We start from the raw sequence: 19,039 nt of genomic DNA, 5'->3' as shown, positions 1-19,039 counted from the left end.
ACTACTACTAAGTTTTAGATATGTCTTAATTAAAATATATATAATAAATAAAATATTTTAAAATTTTTTGGTTAACTAGCTACCCTCCGCTCCTGCTTGGTTGGACTTGTGACTTTAAGGTCAATAGCCAACAGCTCAAGTAGTTGGGCCGATCAGACTTTAGAAAAAAATCGACTGCTGCTTGTATTTAAAAAGAAAAAGTTTAACGGTAATCTAGAAGGTAAAAATGGGATTGAGTTCCAACGTGATCTCATCCTGTTTTTCTTCTTTCAGAGCCAAGAAAAATGCACAAACAAGACAGGTGAGGAGCTTTCAAAATTGACACACGATGTCCTTGATAGGACATGCATGAAACATGAGAACCTCCTGACATTTCATTTATCAGGCCAGGCACAAGGAAGTGTTTTCTCACCATCATTATCTGAACAGCCCTCTAGAGACGTGCAATCAGGAGCCTTATCAGTTTGCATGAACTTCAGTATGATTAGCCTCCAGCTTTCCAGCTTTCATTCCCATTCATTTTGATGGAATTCTTATGCAGCAGGTATACTGAGCCCTATAAGAGTCATGTGAGTTTAATCCTTGATTGCGGGAACTCAATCATTCTAGATCATGGATCAGCCACACATCAATGCCTTTCAGAACCCCAATACAGAAGTCAATTAAAAATTGGAGTCAAAGTCTGTATTAATTTTAACCCCGCCGTAAGAGCTGGAAGCCACTTGATCAAACCCACACAGGTCAAAGGAAAATTGATGATACTGCCAGCCATATTACAGAGTACAGACATACTTGTACAACGATGCAACGTTAAACACACTCTCCCAAAGACAATAATAGAATGCAGGGGCTCAAGTTTTCTATTATAAAGAATTGATACTTGTGAGTGTTTAAAGCATTTTGATGTGACATATACTTGAATAATTGCCTAACATAGCTTGAGAGCTTCCAAAATTTTCAAGAACCTAACGTTTTTGTAACGAAACAATTATCTCAGAAAACTTGGAAAGAATCATATATGGATGTCAAACTCATATTCCTGATTGGTCATCTCTCCAGACTGATAACTACGTGGCCACTCCTTCCTCTGCATGCTTCTCATCAGCAACATCACTTGGAAGATCAAGTCCACTAGGGATTTTTCCAGGATAGTTAGTTGTTGCGGGATCTGATCCCATCATACTGCAACAAAAAGTAAAGCACAAAAAAAGGGAAAAAAGAGATGAAAAGAACAGGTTTCAACAATTGCACATGAGCAATAAAATGAATTCTACCACCAAGCTTTTAAAATATCTTGCTTACCTTTTATCAACAATAACTACAGAGCGAAGCTCACAATTCGCAAAGCTGCAAAAGACATAACAAAATCTTCTTATTAGTCTGCAACAATCCAAGGTTTTGAATAAGTATGCAATTGGTGGGTTATCTAAGGGAAATCCCTCAGCAAACTCTGATTCAAACCTGTTATAATCTAAAATTTTTCCCCCAAAAAAAATACATTTCACTATTTAAGATTTCCTGCATGTGAGGGAAAATAAATTTAAACTTCATGTCTTTCAGTCAGACATAGAATTGCACTCCATTAAGCAGAGGACAAGTAGACAGAGCAAAAATAGAGAAAATGCATGGACCTCAAATACAAGATTTCGATTTATCAGTAATTTCAACTTTCAAAGCTAAGTAGATCTATCAAGAAACAGTTTTCCTCTGTTCTTGTCATGTAAAGATATACTAAATGTAAATAAAAATATCAAATTGAAAAAAATAGAAAAAGCGGGCATCTATACTAATATATATTGCCTATATTGTAACCCTTCTTCATAATGGTTAATTAACATTGGACATTTTGCAGAACTCACTGTTTGCATATTTCATTCTTCACAGCTGGATGACAATCACTCCCAAAAGCACTTAAGGTATGGTACAAGAATCCACTGTGGGTAACAACTGCAATTTCCCTCTCTTTTCGCGTCCACAACCTGCAGCAAATGATAAATGGATAAAGGAAAAAAATGGTGAGGAGTAAATGAGCTAGCTATGGGATAATGCAATTTTAGTTCAATGTAAGATCTAGCAATTTCCAGGCTTGAACACTTTCATTGCTTTCATATGTTGATGAGGAGAAAGGGAAATTTTTGTTAAGCAGAAACAAATAGGCCACTCACCAGTTCAAGAATTTCATTCCTCTAACTGCAACTTCTTCATTCTTTTCTCTAGCTTTAGCTTCCCACAAAATATCCTCATCGCTTTCTATCTAAAGGAAAAAATGAAACAAGAATTCTTCCAATCAACCAATGTTGAATTCGAAATTATAACAATTGCTGATGTCGGTAAAACAAATGAAAATCATAACTGCTTGATCACAAAAGCTACACTAATTAAGACAATCTACTTGCCAGGGAAAAATCAATTGCAGGAAAGAGAGGCCGATATTCGCTGATGCTTTTTCTTCTATCACATGGATGGACTCCCTGCGGTTCAGTATTTAGAGGGGAAAAAGATTAAAATGAGAGGAGTAAGGCATAACATCAAAAGTCCAACAAAAATAAGAGAAACTCTAGGCAATTGATATTAGCTGCAAATTCTGCCATATGACCTAACTCTAAGTACGCACATTTCAAACTTATGGTTGTTTCTCACATTAACTATACTAGGATCTGCAATATCAATTCTTCTTTAAATTCAGAATTTCTGCAGTCAAGGTGTCATGTGCTATGAAAGCAATACAGATGACCTACATTTACCAGCAAACCGAAAAAAGCTGGGGTTATGTTACAAGTCTCCAACACATATGATGGGGATTGCACCTTAGGTGTCAAAACCAACCAACGTCCAGCATTTATAATGACATGCCTAAACCATTATTATTATTATTTATCACAACCTTGATGAGAATTAGAAATAAAACAAGAATATCTTCCAATCTTGACATCTATGCTGAGTCTGTGACTAGTAGAAGCACCTTCAAATGCATATTACGTGTCCAGGCATATTTCATGGATATCGACCACAGATATTTTGCAACAAGTTATACATTTTGGGAGCTAGATCACCGATAGGACATAGTTAACAATAGATTTATACAGACGTAAAGAAGTTAAACATTGCCGCATTAGAAATCCTCACTCAAAAGAAGAAAATAGGGAAATTTAAATTGCACCAAGTAAAAATAAATAAATACATAGTTAAGATATATCAGTTATTCCACAAGCAAAGTTTTGGAGTTTGATCAGGTATTATAAGTATTGCTGGATATTGAATATCAATGTTAAATATTGAAAAAAACTAAAAATTCTAGGGTTTCAAAATTTTTTATCAGAGGAAAAGGGAGCAATCTACTTGTAAGAAACTAAAATAATGACTTTGCATATCCACTATGGCACCCAATTGGGATCTGTTCAACTAGAATACTTGACAGAGAGTTGAAGTAAAATTATTCCATTCATTTAATATCAGTGGAGAAAACAAAGTTCATTCCTATGCTATGCATGCATGAAATTGACTATCCATATTCATTGTACACCAGACAAATAATTGATCCAACAACATACTAAACTGTAGGCAGAAACACATGAAATGGTGCATAAATTCTTTCATATAGTGTCTACCTCAAACGGAATTTATTTTCTCTGTTTTCTCTATGTATAAAAGCAAGTCCAAAAGGTCCATACAGGGATTTAGTTTTTATAAGAAGTTCAAGGACATACCAAATGTTCCCGGCAAAGCTCAACTGCCACAAAGGGAGGGCAATTCAGACTTGAAATTGCAGGATGGTGACTTTCCCCTGCATTTTCCACCATCAGCGGAGGTATGTCTATCCCATCCTTATACCCTTCACCACCAAAGGCTCCCACTGCAGTTTGCATTGTCCTATACGTCAGAATTTCCAAAATCCATTATTTCCAAACAACTAGAGCATGAGAACTTCTAAGTAAAAAATAGAATTGAAAAAACAGGTATTCATTCATAAAAAGCAGCATGAATTTTTCCAGGCAATGCACATTCACAGCAATAAACAATAAGTAAAATCCCCACATAGATTTAATTAGTTGTTTTCAATTTTCCTCTTCTTTTCTGGTCTTCAAAGTTACAAAAGAAGATTGTTCATTTTTCACTAAACTTGTTTTATGAAGCATACCTTTACTCTTATGCTAAAAACGTGTGCGCATAAGCCTGGGCAAGTAGGCATAAGCTTTAAAATTTTCTGTTGCTATCCTAAAATATAATAGTATCACTCTTGGTAACAGACACCAAAAATAAAGGGAAATAGAAAATAATTCCACAAAAGAACCACTACAGCCAGGAAGAAATGGGTTCACTGATTAACATAAGCATAAAAACGACAAAGGAAGGATAAACAATACCATATGCTAAGTGCTAACTTACCAAAATGATGCCAAGAAGTACTCTTTTTCTAAAAATAATACTAAAAGAGAAAGAAGGGCAACGAAAAGTGTCAACTACACAAAATCTTGATAAAGAAACTAACTACTCTTAAAGTTATACCTGAGTAAAGGGGATACAATGACCAAATCAATCTTCTTGGAAAGTCCAGTTTCCCGAACATGCTTGCGCAGATTATCCACCTGTTAAAATATGGTACAAACACAATTACAATAAAGCATTATTCTTTCCACTGACGGCAAAATAAAAACGCATCATTCCAAAGCAGATTGGTTAAACTCTAAAACTATCTTTGATGCACATTCTGAACGTCGAAAGATAGAAAAAGCACACAAAGAAACAGGAATTCAGATTCTCTAATAAATTCCAGATAAACCCAATTGCTAACTTTTTCACCTTTTCTTGAAAAACCAATGATTTTCGATTACATACCTGCTGCCAGCCAAGCGGCGTGAGATGGGCATCGAAAAGCTCTTCAGATAAGTAAGCGGCATGATCTTTTTCCCCTGCTACATTATGAATCCCCTGAGCGTGCCTCACCTGCATAAAATAATTCCAATATGAAACCAAAATGAGTTTATCATTTTAATTCCAAACGAATCAAGCGAAAAAGATTTACAGCAAGATCACAAACCAGATGCAGTGTTTTACAACGGTGCAAAGGGTATAGTCCTGGGTTGGTTGTTGCATCCATATCTGCACTCAGCCAAAACAAAAGACAACAACTTTTATATATTCAATGCAACAATATCCCAATCTTTCATCAAGAAAACAGAGAATGAGGAGGGGTAGAGAACAAGGTACCCGAGAGAGAAGCAGTGGTACGGTTGAAAGAAAGTTGTTTTGGTTTTGGCTTTGGAAAGGTGGTGGGGGAAATACAGCAGCAGGAGGAATAACAAGAAGATGATGGTAATTGAATGTTACAACTGGCAATGGTCATGTTCAAAATTGTTTCTTTATAAGGTAAGTTGCTCTTTGCCTCCTCTCTCTCTTTGCTTGATTACGTCCCAGGAAAATCGTGGAGGCCCGGTTTCCGTGTGAGTTAAAGTATCTTACGCGCATGGTGAGGCCGACCTTAACCGAAACCTCAATAACTGCTGCAGAGAAAAATAAAAGATAGAAGAAACTTCTTACATATGCAGTCGTTTTGGACCAGAGATTTTGAACCACTTGGCATATTCTCCTTCACTTTGCGTCTACTTCTTCTCTCAATTTGGGCTTCATGACAAAGACATGAAACATTTTTCGATTTTTTTAGTGTGCATTTTTTGTACTTTGGAACAGCTGTTCTAACAGTTGGTCTGCTCTGTCCCTGTTCCTTACAAAATAGTAATATATATATATTTTTTTTTTCTTGAATTAGTAGAAAAAAATAAATTGAGCTTTGACAAATACCAACCAAGGTAGCTCGTTCAGGTTCTCCATTTTGACCTGATTCATCATTTTTAGCAAATGAATTACTTGTTTTTATTAGAAGTTTAATTCAAAATATGTACTTAAATTATCTATAAATGTACTAACACGAAAACATTTCCATTTACTTTAATAATATTACTCTCTAACCTGAAGCCCAAATTAGACTCCCCTTTGATCCATCTAAACTTGATCTCTATATATATTTGAAAGCTCATATTTTTATTTTATTTTAAAAAATTATATATTAATTAATAAATTAAATGTTCAAATTGTTAACAATTTGAAGAATCGTGGGTATGGCCCTAACACATTTATGAGGTTGGTTACGTGGTCCCGGCTGACAAACTTGAAGAATTGCTACTAGTATTTCATTCCAACTTTTTAACTTAGCTTTGGTCAAACTAAAACTAAAGTATTTGACTCATGAACACTTTCAAAATGGCGGTTCTACTTAAATAAAACTATAATAAGCTTTACATGTTTCATGTTTTTCACAAATTATTCGTAAGACTTTAAATACATATTCCTGCTGAGAAAAACGAAAACAGCATATGTTTTAATTTCATGAGAATAAATGATGCATAAAAATAGAAGAAGAATAGCTTAATTATTCCACGTACCGAACATGCTGTCAATTTCGTCTGCACTTTGCGTATGCCTCTGAATTTTCAAAAGCATTAAATTTGTGTACAATGTTTTTCTACCTATTTCAATCAATTATTTAAAAGGTTTGATTTTATTCTTTACAAGCATATCCTTTAGACGGGATGATGCTGTTTGCTTTACTTGATTAAATTGTCTAGTTAAACTGGGGATCTATGGCAAAAAGGGCAGGGTTTTGGATTGGATAATGCTTTGCTTGATTTGGTTCTTGACAAGCATATATTATTCCAATTATTGAATGAAAAAGAGGGGAAGAGAATATTGAATGATTAATTGCAAGCATCGCAGTAGATTTGTAACCGAATAAAATAAACTCAAGCAATTAAGTTTGATGTTAAGGGAAAAAAGCAAGTTTAATTTTGTAATCATTAAGCTTTGAGAAGAAATAATTGGACATTGCAAATTGGGCCCATACCATAGGAATTTTAACTGAGGTGAGAGCTCAAAGCAGCCCAGTGCATGGGTTCAGCCTAAATCCAAGACAAAGGGCCTAGAAGGAGTTGAGACCTGATTAACTCAATACTGAAAAATAAAGTCTTAGACAAAGTTGTTTAATGGGTCTTTCTAGACCAAAACCACCAGCCAGGCCGAGTCGCTGCCATTCACAGTCTTGAAAATTGGACTGGGATACTTGCTGGTGGCCAGCTACTGCCGCAGCAAAGCATGCGATGAGGGCCAACTCATCTAAGGGTCGTTTAAGCATTTTATAGAATTAAGCAAATTTAAACATGAATTGAGGACAATTAGAAACAAATTTACTCGAATTTTAAATTAAATTGTGTACACAAACAATCTAAAACTCAAACGATTGACGTTTAAAGCAGCACAAATGATTAATTACTTGTCATTAAAGAAGCAAAATAAAAACAAAGAGAAAGTGCTTGGTCATGCATGCATATTGCCAGCATTCCTTCACCATGATCACATGAAATGGAAGGGAGTACGATTCTCATGTTGGGTTAATGTGAGACATTTTTACGTGATTTGTCTCTAAGTTACTTGTCAATGAGGGCAGTGAACAGTGCATCTTCTATTTATCTTATGGCCGTAAAAGAAAAGACGCTTGGTTGTTTTTATCCCTTTTGGGATAAGAAATGTTATGTAAATCTAGTCAACACCAAAAACTTACTAGCTATAGTTTTCCTTCTTCCTATGGAAACATAAGCTTTTCTTTTTTCAAGGAATGCCTTTGTTTGTTAGCTAGCAACTAAGGAAAGAATGAATGAAATGGAATCTTCGAAAAATATCTTAAAACCTTGAATGCTAAGCTTTCAAGTTCGAAAGCTTGCGAAATGTTATGACATAAGAGAACGTTACCTTCTTTTTCTTTTGTAATTCAAAATAATCAAATGATTAAGGTAAGCTAAACCGATCTTGATTTTTAAATTTTAACATGCATGGATCAAGCACGGAAATTAATTAATCACGTTATAAATTTTCTTTGTTGCTTTTTTTTTATGTTGATCAAACACTCTTTTGTTGGATTCATTGACTCCTCCAAAACTCATTAATCTTGTCAATTGTATAATTCTATTTTTTCAAAATTATATTAAACCACAATAACATACACGCGTGTTAAACCTAATTGACTATCTCATCTTAATCCCAAATTGCTATAAATATCATTATAGAGAAAAAGGAAAAAGACAATTTACTTGATACAATATAACTTAGTTTCAAAGATTTGATTTGCTAGTTAATTTCCAACTAGATTGATTAGATGTTTTTTTTTTATGAAAATATTAATTAAGTCTTTAAACGTAGAAATATTGCTTATCAACTTTTCCGAAATCAGCTCTCCATAGCCACCCTTATTGTCCTTTACTGCTAAATTATATCCTTTCTAGTCAACAAGTTCTTTGTCAAGCAGAGAATTGATTTCATACACATACTCTATATATCTTCCAACTAATGTGGGTAAATGTCTCTACATACTTCAAAACAGCTAATAGCATATCTTCAACACAAGATTAATTAGTCTGGCAATGGAAGTCGAACACGCCATGAAACTATAAGCTTTCAAGTTGTTCCCAGCATACAGTTAAACGCGTAGGCACCTTTTAGTCCACTCATTCAGTCAGCAGAATGAACAAGTGGGGATTAATTACATATTTTTTTTAATTCTATCTCTTTGCTTTGCTATCTTAAGCAAAGGGTTCTTAATCAAAATACAATCATGGCTGATTTTCTAGCTATATTTTTTTATGAAAGGGTCTCCTACCTAACTTGACTGGAGCTTATAAAGCAGTATATCAACACTAAAAGATGCTTTCATCAAAGGAAAAAACAAACAACAAAAATCAACGGAGGGGAATTAATGAACCACTTGGAGAAAAACCCAAATGCCAGTTTCTTATTAGGTATAGCTAGGTCAGTTTTTGAAAGTTGAATTCCAGCCAGTTGTGCAATCAAATTTATGAAGCAACTAGTCGATAATTTTGCAATCGTTAGACTTGCACCCCGATTTCTTTTGATAAAGTTGGTGAACATAACGAACTAGTATAGCAAGATTTTCATGTACGACAACATAAAGTTTATGCTAAAATAAATAAAAAGGAATCCTTTATATTCATATATATATTAAAATTTTTCTTCTCTCTCAAAAATATATGAGTGTCTAAGCTTATAATCAAGTTATTACAAAGTGTACATTTGTAGCATTCTCAAATCTTTGAACAGACAAAATGTTAGATTTCATTGTAGTGCGACTACCAAACATAGAACCAATTAATTTTTGTTTAAATGTTCATGGACTGCCTTAAGAAAGCATTATGGTTGGATATTATTGCAATTGAACGAATTCCCATATCATAAACATATAATTTTTGTAGCTGGTCGTTGATCCTTAAGCAGTCCACATAATTTGGCTTTCTATATTAATTTCATTTGCTAAGATTACAACTAATTTCTTAATAAAAAGTGTACAAATTCTTGTCTTATTAGCGGTAGGAAAGATTTGAAAGCGTTCTATGTTGCTTGGGAAGCTTATATTTGAAATCATAATGCAAAGCTCCCAAGATTCGTGAGTTATATATTAAAAAAAATGCATATTTAGGTATTAATTAAGCAGTTTTGTATATTCCTAATTGGTACAAGAAAAACATAGGAGTCAATGATCTTGGCAAGCTGGATATACAGAGAATCATGCGATGCACATGTAAAGGCAAAAAGGACCCACACCACACCACACATGTAAAGGCAGATAGTCAATGTAAGAGAATGATCTTAACTCAACCAACAGTTTCTCTTAACTCCATTTTAATATTCCTCCATTGTTGTTTTCTGGCTTCATAATTGCATTCCCTAAACTAATTAAAGCAGTGTAGCTAGTAAAGGCAATAATTGGTTGTTAATGGAAAATAAGATATAGCTGTAAGAAAAAATTAAAAAAAAAAAGATACCAAGGGTTATATTAATCTTAGTTAATGGAAAATAAGATAGTTTTTTTTATCTTAATACCCTTAATGAAAGATGACAATTACTGATAAAAACAATCATTAATGATCATAAAAATTGTTTCGTATATATATGTGTATACATACACGATTACAGAAATATTTGTGTGTGCATATATAATATGTCACATTTTGAATGCCATGTTTCATAGCTTCATATCAAGCCTCAAATTATCTCCATTTTGCGACTTCTTGTAGATTTATATCTCAATATTTTTAATTTACAAAAAAAAAATGATTTGTTGAACCAACTGGTTTAAGAAAAGATGGCATCTAAACCAATCAACGAATGAGGTGATTGTGACAATTATCGGTATTGATCTTCTACAAAATCAAAGTTAAATCAAGATAACAAAGAAAGAAATTATTAAAATCTTCATGAGTTTCCATAATTCTAACCAGTCTTTCACACTAACAATTTGCCTTCTCAAGTGGGGTTTTCATAAACACCATATAATCTTCGTCCAATCTCCAAAGCAAGTTTTAATTCTTTGCACATACTATATATCTGTTACGTCCATCATTAAAATACTTTGCTATATAATTCTTGGGAATTCAACTTCAACCTAGTTCTCTTTGTTTTCTCTAACAAGTAGCATTATATTATGCTGACAACAATGCTACCCTAGTAGTCTTTTAACCAAAAAAATATATGTATGTTCTCATCTATCAAGGTATAAATTTATATTTTGTCTCTTTTTGATATACGTAGGTACATCATGCCCCCACTATATAACGACATGAACTACTCCATTTCGTTCGTTGAATCTAATCCAATTTTAATTATATATGCCCCCACATATTGGAAATCTTCAAGCAAAATACAAAGCATGAAAACGTTTGCAGGCCTATTGGCTGCCCAACATGACAAGCAAGAGATCAGAAACCAATCGGTTTGAAAAGATGGGTACGAGAGAGAGCTGGAGCTATTGTAAAGGTTGTCAATACTTGAGGAAAATGCCAAAATGGGGGAAAACCATAAAATAAGTAACAATCTCAGACTCTGATTATAAAGTAAAAGGATTTCATCATTGTATAGATTCATTCAACATGGAGTGTAGAAGAAATTCATCATATCAAGTTATAGTTTTAGACCAATTCAACACTTATTTTGCCTGGACAAGGTGACAACTAGAAGAAATATCCTTTTTGACATTAAATGCAAGAGTAGTGGCCCAGCACTACTCCTAAAGAAACTTTTTATGGTATGACTTTTTTTTTTCTTTTCTTTTGTTCGTGTGTTTTTCATCAATTGATGGGTTAAGCTATAGGTTAATCGCCCTACACTTTTTTGGGTACAAAATAACTCTACAGTCGAATCAGCTCCTTGCACGATGAGGGTATGGGACCGGACTTTCATTTTGGTCGGACTGTCACATGTTAGCTTAGCAGGAGAGGCAGATAAAAGGAGATGAGCGTTCTAGCTAGACGTGGCTAACAAAAGGGTTAGCTAGAAGTTGATTAGTTTTGTGCTAAATTTCAACGCTTCCTTTAATTAATAGTGATAATTAATTTTTTACGTAATTCAATGACGTATTATTTAAAATAAAAATTGAAATTTTAGATTCATATTTGAATAAGAAATCCTTTCAAGAAATTCACAGACTCATATATTGAAAGAACAAGTTAAGCTCCTAAATTTGACTTTCCTCTTTTGAATGAATCCTACACTTCTTAATTACTCGGCTTTGGCTCTGTTGTAACCCTACCTTTAACAACCAAATTAAGAAGCAACAACTAGTTAATGGTGGTTACCAGGGCAAAAGGGAAATTGTAATTTTTGAAATTATTTTTGTTTGTTTTATGAATTTCTTTTTACCCAAATTTGTATGGCAGAGAGAGAGTTGGGTCTCAACACGTCTTTTGATAAGTGTGGTTGTGATTTGTGGGGTTGGCCTCGTTTTCTTGCGAGGAAAAGACTCGTGAAGCAACGTCCCTTTTAGAGTGTCCTAATGATGCCTTCCCTTTTTTCTCTTCAAAAATTATGCAAACCCAAATTATAGAATAAAAAAAAAGAAATTGTATATAATAGGTAATAATAATAATAATACATTATATTACAATTTTTTTTTTTAAATGCTCTCTCCCTTTCTTCCACATGCAATGCAATTCACTCAGAGTCCCATACGTTTATCCGTACACAAGAGCACACGAGCAAGCAAAGCCCTAACTCAAAAAAGGCTATTAAAGGAAAGATCTAACCCTTGGTTTCTTCAACGATCAAAAGCCTGTATTTCTTTGGATCCCTGCCATTGAAGTCACTAGCAAACAAAACACTAGCTGACAAATTTAGACAGAGAAGAGAAGAGAGGAAAAAAAATAAATAACAAACAAAAAAAGAGTGGTTTCGTTGAGCTACAAACAAAACCCTAATGAGATATTGTGGGCTGTCAAGTTGTATTAGTAATACTTGGAAAGGGAAAGAAAACTGCTGTTGCTGTTGAGAAACCGCCTAGTGTCGGGGTGGTAGGGGGAAACTGCCCGCGGTTTTCTCATTCTCCACCATTTTCCTTAACACTTCTTTCTGCTATTGTGGCTCTCGTGGATGTGTCATTGTCAAATATAAATATATTTGAATTTTTTTCGTCCCTTCTAGCATCAAGTTTCTAATTAATCTCTTGGGTTAATTATACCCATATTAGATAGGGATTGTAATCTACTAAGTTGTTGGAATAAGATACGCATCTAGAAATTATTAATGATATTAGTTCAGATGACACAAAATAGATGTATCAGAAATTCAGAAATTTAATATCAATTGGTATATCGTATAATTAGTTATTTAACATGGTAAAAGGTGTCAAAATAATAAAAAAATAAGCTACGAAAGATCAAATAGAATTTCATGCTTTTGTTGTGATATCAAAATTCTTTATTTTTAATTTTAATATTATATTTATATTGAATTGTTCTGTGCGATACACATTAAAAATTATTAATGAAATTAATTGACAAAATATGTAATAAAACATTTGATATGATGACTTGCTTATAGAAAATTACTGAAGATCAATAGTGTTCCAACCCTTTTATAATTAAGCTTTTATTATGTTTGTTATAATATGGATGCTATTTATTTTTAATTCTTGATATAATCCACATTAAATTGTTTGCGAGATATGCATCAAGAATTATTAGTTACATTAATTGAGATAATGCATAATAATGCGTTCAACATAATCAACTGCTTGTAGAGTTTTAATTCTGATAATAATGTACAGAATAATAGTTCGAAAGCTAATGTTCTATGTATTCTTTCCATGTTTTCCCATTAAACAAATCCAGTTTGACTCCTCTAGCCAAACTTTTAACACCGGTTCAAATATATCTTAACAAAGGTCAATTTAATACTGATACCATCTCCTTCTCTCTATGTTTCCCTTGTTATTTTCTTTATACCATAATATGTTGTTTATCATCATTCTCAGCTCTTAGAAAGGATATATCAAAGAAAAGACTCAAAATCACAAGGAGAGGGAGAGGATGGGGAAGAGGGCAGGGGCAGGGGCAGGGGGAGGGGGAAGGTATGGTCAAGTTATTAGGATTTAGGGTATCGAATTTTGGTATGAATAGATCGGTGGGAAAGCAATAAGGTTTGAGACGGAAACTTAGTCTTAATTTCTTTTTGGACTTTGTTTATTGCAATTATATTATTTTTGTGACAGACAAAAATGGTGTTTGCATGGTTTTATTTTTTAAAATTCCTTCTCAATAAGGCCAAATTAAATTGTTATTTTCTTGATTAGTTACCTATTAAATCATCGAAAGACGACACACTCTCACATATAAACAAATTAAGAAGTTAATAAGCCATAATTTCAATAATTAACGAAGTCTTTAACTAATCACTTATCCTTTGGAATAATTTCTTAGTAAGGAATTGCTGCTTCAATAGTACAACGATGCATGTCTTGAACGAAAGATGCCAAGGAAATAACTAGACAAAGAGCCTTGGTTGTGGCTTTCATTGTATATCGCCTATACAAAATCAAAGCAATGAACGTGAAGTGAAAATACGAACAATAAATTTTTCAACAATATAAGTGAAAGGAAAGGCTAAAGTGAATAGTCCTTTTTCATAATGTTTCATCCGTGATGATCCTTGATAGACAGGACATCCAAGATAAAAATAAAAGTAAAAAAAAATTATAAATATGCATGTCGATTAAAACAAAAACATCTTTTCTCTCTGCTTTCTCTGACATTGCGTTACCATTTACATCTTACAAAACAGACACAATAACTTGTTTTGTTTAGCCGACATGGAATATAAAAAATCTCTTGTTGAAATTGTAACTTCCTTTGTAATAAAATGGAAAGGGATTATTGGGTTTTTATTCTGTTATTTAGGAGAAATAAATTATTATATTCTTTCCGAAATCCGCCACCTGTTTTGGTTTAGAGCATGCATGGGGATGGGGAATGGGGAATGGGGAATGGATCATGGATCTGTATATAGGGTGGTAGATACATATTGGGTGTTTTTTCCTAGGGAGATTCCGTACATTCAACACGTGTCATGCTTAGAATTGGACTTGCTGAAGTATAAGCAAGTCTCTTCCCTTCGTGCATTATTATTGGTACTATCAATTATCAGAGGTTTACTGTTCATTGTTCACCTCAAAGGATCCAACTTTTTCTTTTTTTTGTTGGGAAATAACCCTCTCACTACTCATTCATTAATGGAGTGTTTTTCGGTGTTAATCTGTTGAAAATTCTTTCTGGCATGATCACTGATTCCTTTGAAGCAAAAAAAACATTTTCCATAATTAGCTAATGGAAGAATTTACCCTTCATTTTCCGTCTTCTAATTGACTGTTCATCATCATCACTCCCATGTTTAATCATTCTGCACTCCGGCTGCTAAAGAATAAATGGCCAGAGGGCCCATCTTCTGCTTTTAACTGTATATAAATAACTAAGTAATAGCATAAAAAAGTAAGAAAATTTTATTTATTTTTTCTAATCTTCATTTTTCCCTTAATTTGCTTATCTCGCCGCCTGTGACAGTCTTTACTCCAATCATTGCTTATTCTTCGGCTATAAACATTAATCCTCCACGTGCTAGAACTTTTACTTTGCCTGATTAACTAGGTAACTACGCGTAAATATAGCACGTGGCTCAGATTTCTAATAGGTTTTTAATTATATAATATGACGATAATAACCCTGATTATGTACTGGTTTAAATCTCTTAACCCATGCTTTTTTGGTAATTGGGGAAGGAACAATATGGTGGTTGTCCCACGATCTCATGCAGGCATAAGGGGGGGTATATTCGTTTTATTTTGGCCACCATATATCAAGTCTTTTAGGACAAACTTTTATCCATGTTTTTCCTCAAGAAAACAGGTTAATAATGACAACTTTAGGGTTTCTGATTAATGGTAAATAATAATAAATATAAACCTTGTAGTAGCCGGTAACCAGGAAAAAGAAAAAATAATTAACCATTTGATGTTGATATGTTGTGCTGTTGGTGAGAATCAATTTGTATAATTAGAAATAATTACAATTACCCCATCTAGTGGGGTTTATCTTAATTATCAGTGGGAGTGAAGCATTTCTCAGTCTTGGAATTTCACTCACTCAAAACATATTTTAATTGAGTGAAACTTTCAAAGGGTTAACACACATTTCACCTGTAAAAGTTTCATGTATGGAAAACAGACCAAGAACTGTACGATTAAATGATAAGCTGCCCTTGTGATCATCCTTGTCATAACGCTTCATCTGTTCCTTAGCTGTAAATTGGGCTGTTAGCTTAGCTATTTTGAATAATTTGTTCATGTTTTCCTATACAGAATTGTCAATAGGTCTCTTTCTAGCAGATATATACCTCCTGCCGGTATTAATATTTTACCATTAGTTATCCATGAAATACTCTAAACGTCTAAACATAATAAAATATTGCAATTGCGCATAGCCTCAGGTTTCAAAAACCACAACAGTTATTCCTGTTTTGCAAAATACATACATAATTTAGGCTTAATATGTTACATTCATAGTTTACTTACCATCTGAAGCATTAATCTTCTTCCTCTGCTTTCAATTCCAATACAAACATGTAATAAGACTATAAGAGTATTACTCTCTGGCATCATATAATTAACCGAAGAGTCAAGCATATCAATATATCTCCATTTGGCTGGTTCTGATCAGTGATGCCACATTCGTGCTAATCTGGTATCTTACTTTAATCCCTTGTCATAATTTTCAATTGACAAGAGAGACATGGTTACGTTTAAAGGAAGTTGTCAAACCCCGAGACTGACTTCCCTGACCTTGTCTAACAAGTTCATTATTGACAATGAAATTAGGAGCTGTTGATTTGGTAAATTAAGAAGGGACATGACAGCAGAATTGTAAATGGATGAGAGAAGGAGACAAAGCGGAAATGCCCACTCAAGTAACGCCAAAAATGGTAGACCAGATCGGCCTAATGTAAACACCAGACATAAAAAAATGTCTGTAGACTATGGAGTCCACTGTTCTACATATTCATTGCACTGATTAAAGCCATATGCATCAGCCAAAACAATTCCTTTAAGAAATAGTTCAGTTGCAGTTGTATAATAATCAGGTTCCTGTTCATGTACATTGTTAATTAAGCCAGGTGAAGGTGAGGAACTGAGAATGGGATAGATGTCACCATTCCTTTATCCTAAAATGAGAAACATGGTAGATGTATAGCGGTTATAGCTTGGTTATTTATGTATAATCAAAAACAAAATGGGGTGGATAATTCCAAAATTAGTGATAAGAAAAGGTTAGCAAAGAACAAAACAGGGCCACCAACTAATTTTGAATTTGTGAGCTAAGCCAAATTCCAGAGGCAGAAGGAAATGGGACCCAACTCAGCAAATATTTCTGTGTGAGAGAGAGAGGGGGCTGGTTTTATATGTTCATGGATGGCCAAAGTGCAAATAATATTCACAGAGGTTAAGCGTACAAAGAACCTGACAGGGCCTATGATGTTAACTCCATCCTTTCGGTTCAGACAGAAATGTGGGTCAAAGTTTTCAGAGGAATTACCAATTAAATATTAAGTTTTTTTTGATAGGAGCGATTTCGGTGAAAAAGACATGAAATCACCCCTTCATAGAAAGAGAGAGAGGAAAAGCAGATTCCATTTCAATCTTAGGCCTCTTAGGCCTAACAATTACAACATAATATATACTTTAATCATATAAATTGTATATTATTTTATATTCAACCATACTGCCCTTTTTATCGGTGTAGCTATAAATTCTTCAACTTGGTGCACTTTCGTTTTCTCAAGGCATCTCCTAATAATAGCATTCCCTAGAGAAAAAGAGAAAGAAAGGGAAAAGCAAGAGAGAGATGGAGTTTAATGAACAAAGTTTCCTAGAGGAATTATTAGCTCTGAGAAGAGACAGTTGGGACACAATTCCAACAGAAATGAATGAGATTTTCTCTAGTGGCTGGAACTTTGATTGCTTTGATGAGAACCCTGCCAGCTTTCTTCCAAATTCATTTTGCCAAGAATTCTCCGTGCCTTTCGAGCAAGACTTCAATTACAACTTCAATGAAGTCCACTGTCCATTTGGCGATGAATTCTCTGCAGCACAAGTAACAGATTCATCAAATAACACATTTGATACCCCGCCATTTCCGGTTCAAGAAGATTACTCGTTGAATATCGTTGAGGAAGGGGAATCAGGCTTCCTTGCAGATAAACTTCACAAGTTGGATGTCCAAGCGGCTTGCAAGGCTGAGCCTATTCAATCACCTGAAGAACCAGTTTTCAACATGGGAACCTGTATAGACCGCAAGAACCGAGCTAAGAAGTTGGCGGGGCAGCCATCGAAGAATCTAATGGCAGAGAGAAGGAGAAGAAAGCGGCTGAATGATCGGCTTTCGATGTTAAGGTCAATTGTTCCTAAGATAAGCAAGGTAACTAGCAATGAGAGTTGTAAAGTTTTCAAATTAGTACATAGTCCTATGCAAAATGCAAGTTGTTATTGGGGGCTAATCTGGTTTTCCTTCCATTGCTCTTTAACAGATGGATAGGACATCCATACTTGGAGATACTATAGATTACATGAAAGAGCTCCTGGAGAGGATCAAAAGTTTGCAGCAAGAAATTGAAGCAGGCTCAAATGAGTTAAACATGGCTCACATTTTCAAGGATGTAAAACCAAATGAAATCTTAGTGCGAAATACACCAAAGGTATTGGATATTGCCCCATTCTTCAGTATTTTTTAGGTCTGATTTAAAATGCCCAAATCCTGAATTTAGTTCCTATACCTGTTTCCTGCAGTTTGAGGTGGAAAGAAGAAATGTGGATACAAGGATCGAGATTTGTTGCACAGGAAAACCAGGACTGATGTTGTCAACTGTAACAACCTTGGAAGCATTAGGCCTTGAGATTCAACAATGTGTTATCAGCTGTTTCAATGATTTTGCGATGCAAGCGTCTTGTTCTGAGGTAAAAAGAAAAAATTTGTTAACATTTTTGTTTCTAAATCACTTCTTGTTAAGCCTCTGTCACTTTTAACTTGCAATCTTACATACATTCTGGTCTTTATTTCAGGACTTGGAACAGAGAACATTACTAAGCTCTGAAGACATAAAGCAGGCACTGTTTAGAAATGCAGGTTATGGAGGAAGATGTTTGTAGGAACAAAAGAAGAGGACTACAAAAAAGAAGCAACTTCTGGTGAATTTTTGAGAGATTTCCAAATTCTCTGTTATTTCAATGAGCATTTGAAAGTGAGGGATTGTAGTAATTTTGCCTTCTTAAATAAGTGAAATTCTAGTCATCAGAGCTTTGTAATAACCGCTTCAATTGGATATGTTTATCAATCCAAAATTCTTTGTTTAGCTCTTTTCTTTTCTTTTTTTTCATCCAACATTCAGTGGCTTCTTTTGTTAGGAATGTCTTTAAGACTTCTTTCCCACACAATCTGCCAATGTCCAAAATGGCCTTAAGGAGTTCAGTTATGGGCCTTTCTAATAATTAATTTAGCATTTCTTAATCATTTGAAAAAGAAGTGTGTACCAAAATGGGAAAGGTGAAAAAGGTAAGTTACACATTCCCCCTTTTGCTTTTCTCCATACCCTTTTATTTTTAGCA

The 19,039-nt window shown here is 34.1% G+C and overlaps 2 protein-coding genes across 2 annotated transcripts; one reads left to right on the top strand and one right to left on the bottom strand.

Moving 5' to 3' along the window:
* Positions 1–197: 197 nt before the first annotated feature.
* On the bottom strand, positions 198–5,492 carry LOC110417254 (phosphoglycerate mutase-like protein 1). Its single transcript, XM_021429507.2, has 10 exons — positions 5,209–5,492; positions 5,039–5,100; positions 4,837–4,944; positions 4,507–4,586; positions 3,708–3,870; positions 2,397–2,471; positions 2,166–2,254; positions 1,860–1,979; positions 1,303–1,347; positions 198–1,182 (listed from the first exon to the last, which is right to left on the bottom strand). The coding sequence occupies exons 1-10, from the start codon at positions 5,342–5,344 to the stop codon at positions 1,068–1,070; spliced, it is 993 nt and encodes a 330-aa protein (XP_021285182.1). The 5' UTR covers positions 5,345–5,492; the 3' UTR covers positions 198–1,067.
* Positions 5,493–17,186: 11,694 nt separating this feature from the next.
* On the top strand, positions 17,187–18,823 carry LOC110416867 (transcription factor bHLH93-like). The gene is made up of 4 exons (XM_021428992.2): positions 17,187–17,855; positions 17,965–18,132; positions 18,224–18,391; positions 18,497–18,823. The coding sequence occupies exons 1-4, from the start codon at positions 17,283–17,285 to the stop codon at positions 18,581–18,583; spliced, it is 996 nt and encodes a 331-aa protein (XP_021284667.1). The 5' UTR covers positions 17,187–17,282; the 3' UTR covers positions 18,584–18,823.
* Positions 18,824–19,039: the final 216 nt, after the last annotated feature.

Source organism: Theobroma umbraticum, unplaced genomic scaffold (genome assembly GCF_002168275.2).
Source record: "Theobroma umbraticum cultivar Fairchild unplaced genomic scaffold, ASM216827v3 scaffold_51.0, whole genome shotgun sequence".
NCBI lineage: Eukaryota > Viridiplantae > Streptophyta > Magnoliopsida > Malvales > Malvaceae > Theobroma > Theobroma umbraticum.
This window is presented reverse-complemented; position numbering and strand designations above follow the sequence as displayed.

What these genes read in the sequence shown, in the direction of transcription:
- LOC110417254 (XM_021429507.2), bottom strand. Translation starts at nt 5,344, where the DNA reads ATGACCATTGCCAGTTGTAACATTCAATTACCATCATCTTCTTGTTAT. An exon ending in AGCTTTGCCGGGAACATTTG is followed by an intron (nt 2,472 to 3,707) that starts GTATGTCCTTGA and finishes ACTGAACCGCAG; the next exon opens with GGAGTCCATCCATGTGATAG. An exon ending in CTGCAATTGATTTTTCCCTG is followed by an intron (nt 2,255 to 2,396) that starts GCAAGTAGATTG and finishes TTTTTCCTTTAG; the next exon opens with ATAGAAAGCGATGAGGATAT.
- LOC110416867 (XM_021428992.2), top strand. Translation starts at nt 17,283, where the DNA reads ATGGAGTTTAATGAACAAAGTTTCCTAGAGGAATTATTAGCTCTGAGA. An exon ending in TTGTTCCTAAGATAAGCAAG is followed by an intron (nt 17,856 to 17,964) that starts GTAACTAGCAAT and finishes GCTCTTTAACAG; the next exon opens with ATGGATAGGACATCCATACT. An exon ending in TAGTGCGAAATACACCAAAG is followed by an intron (nt 18,133 to 18,223) that starts GTATTGGATATT and finishes TGTTTCCTGCAG; the next exon opens with TTTGAGGTGGAAAGAAGAAA.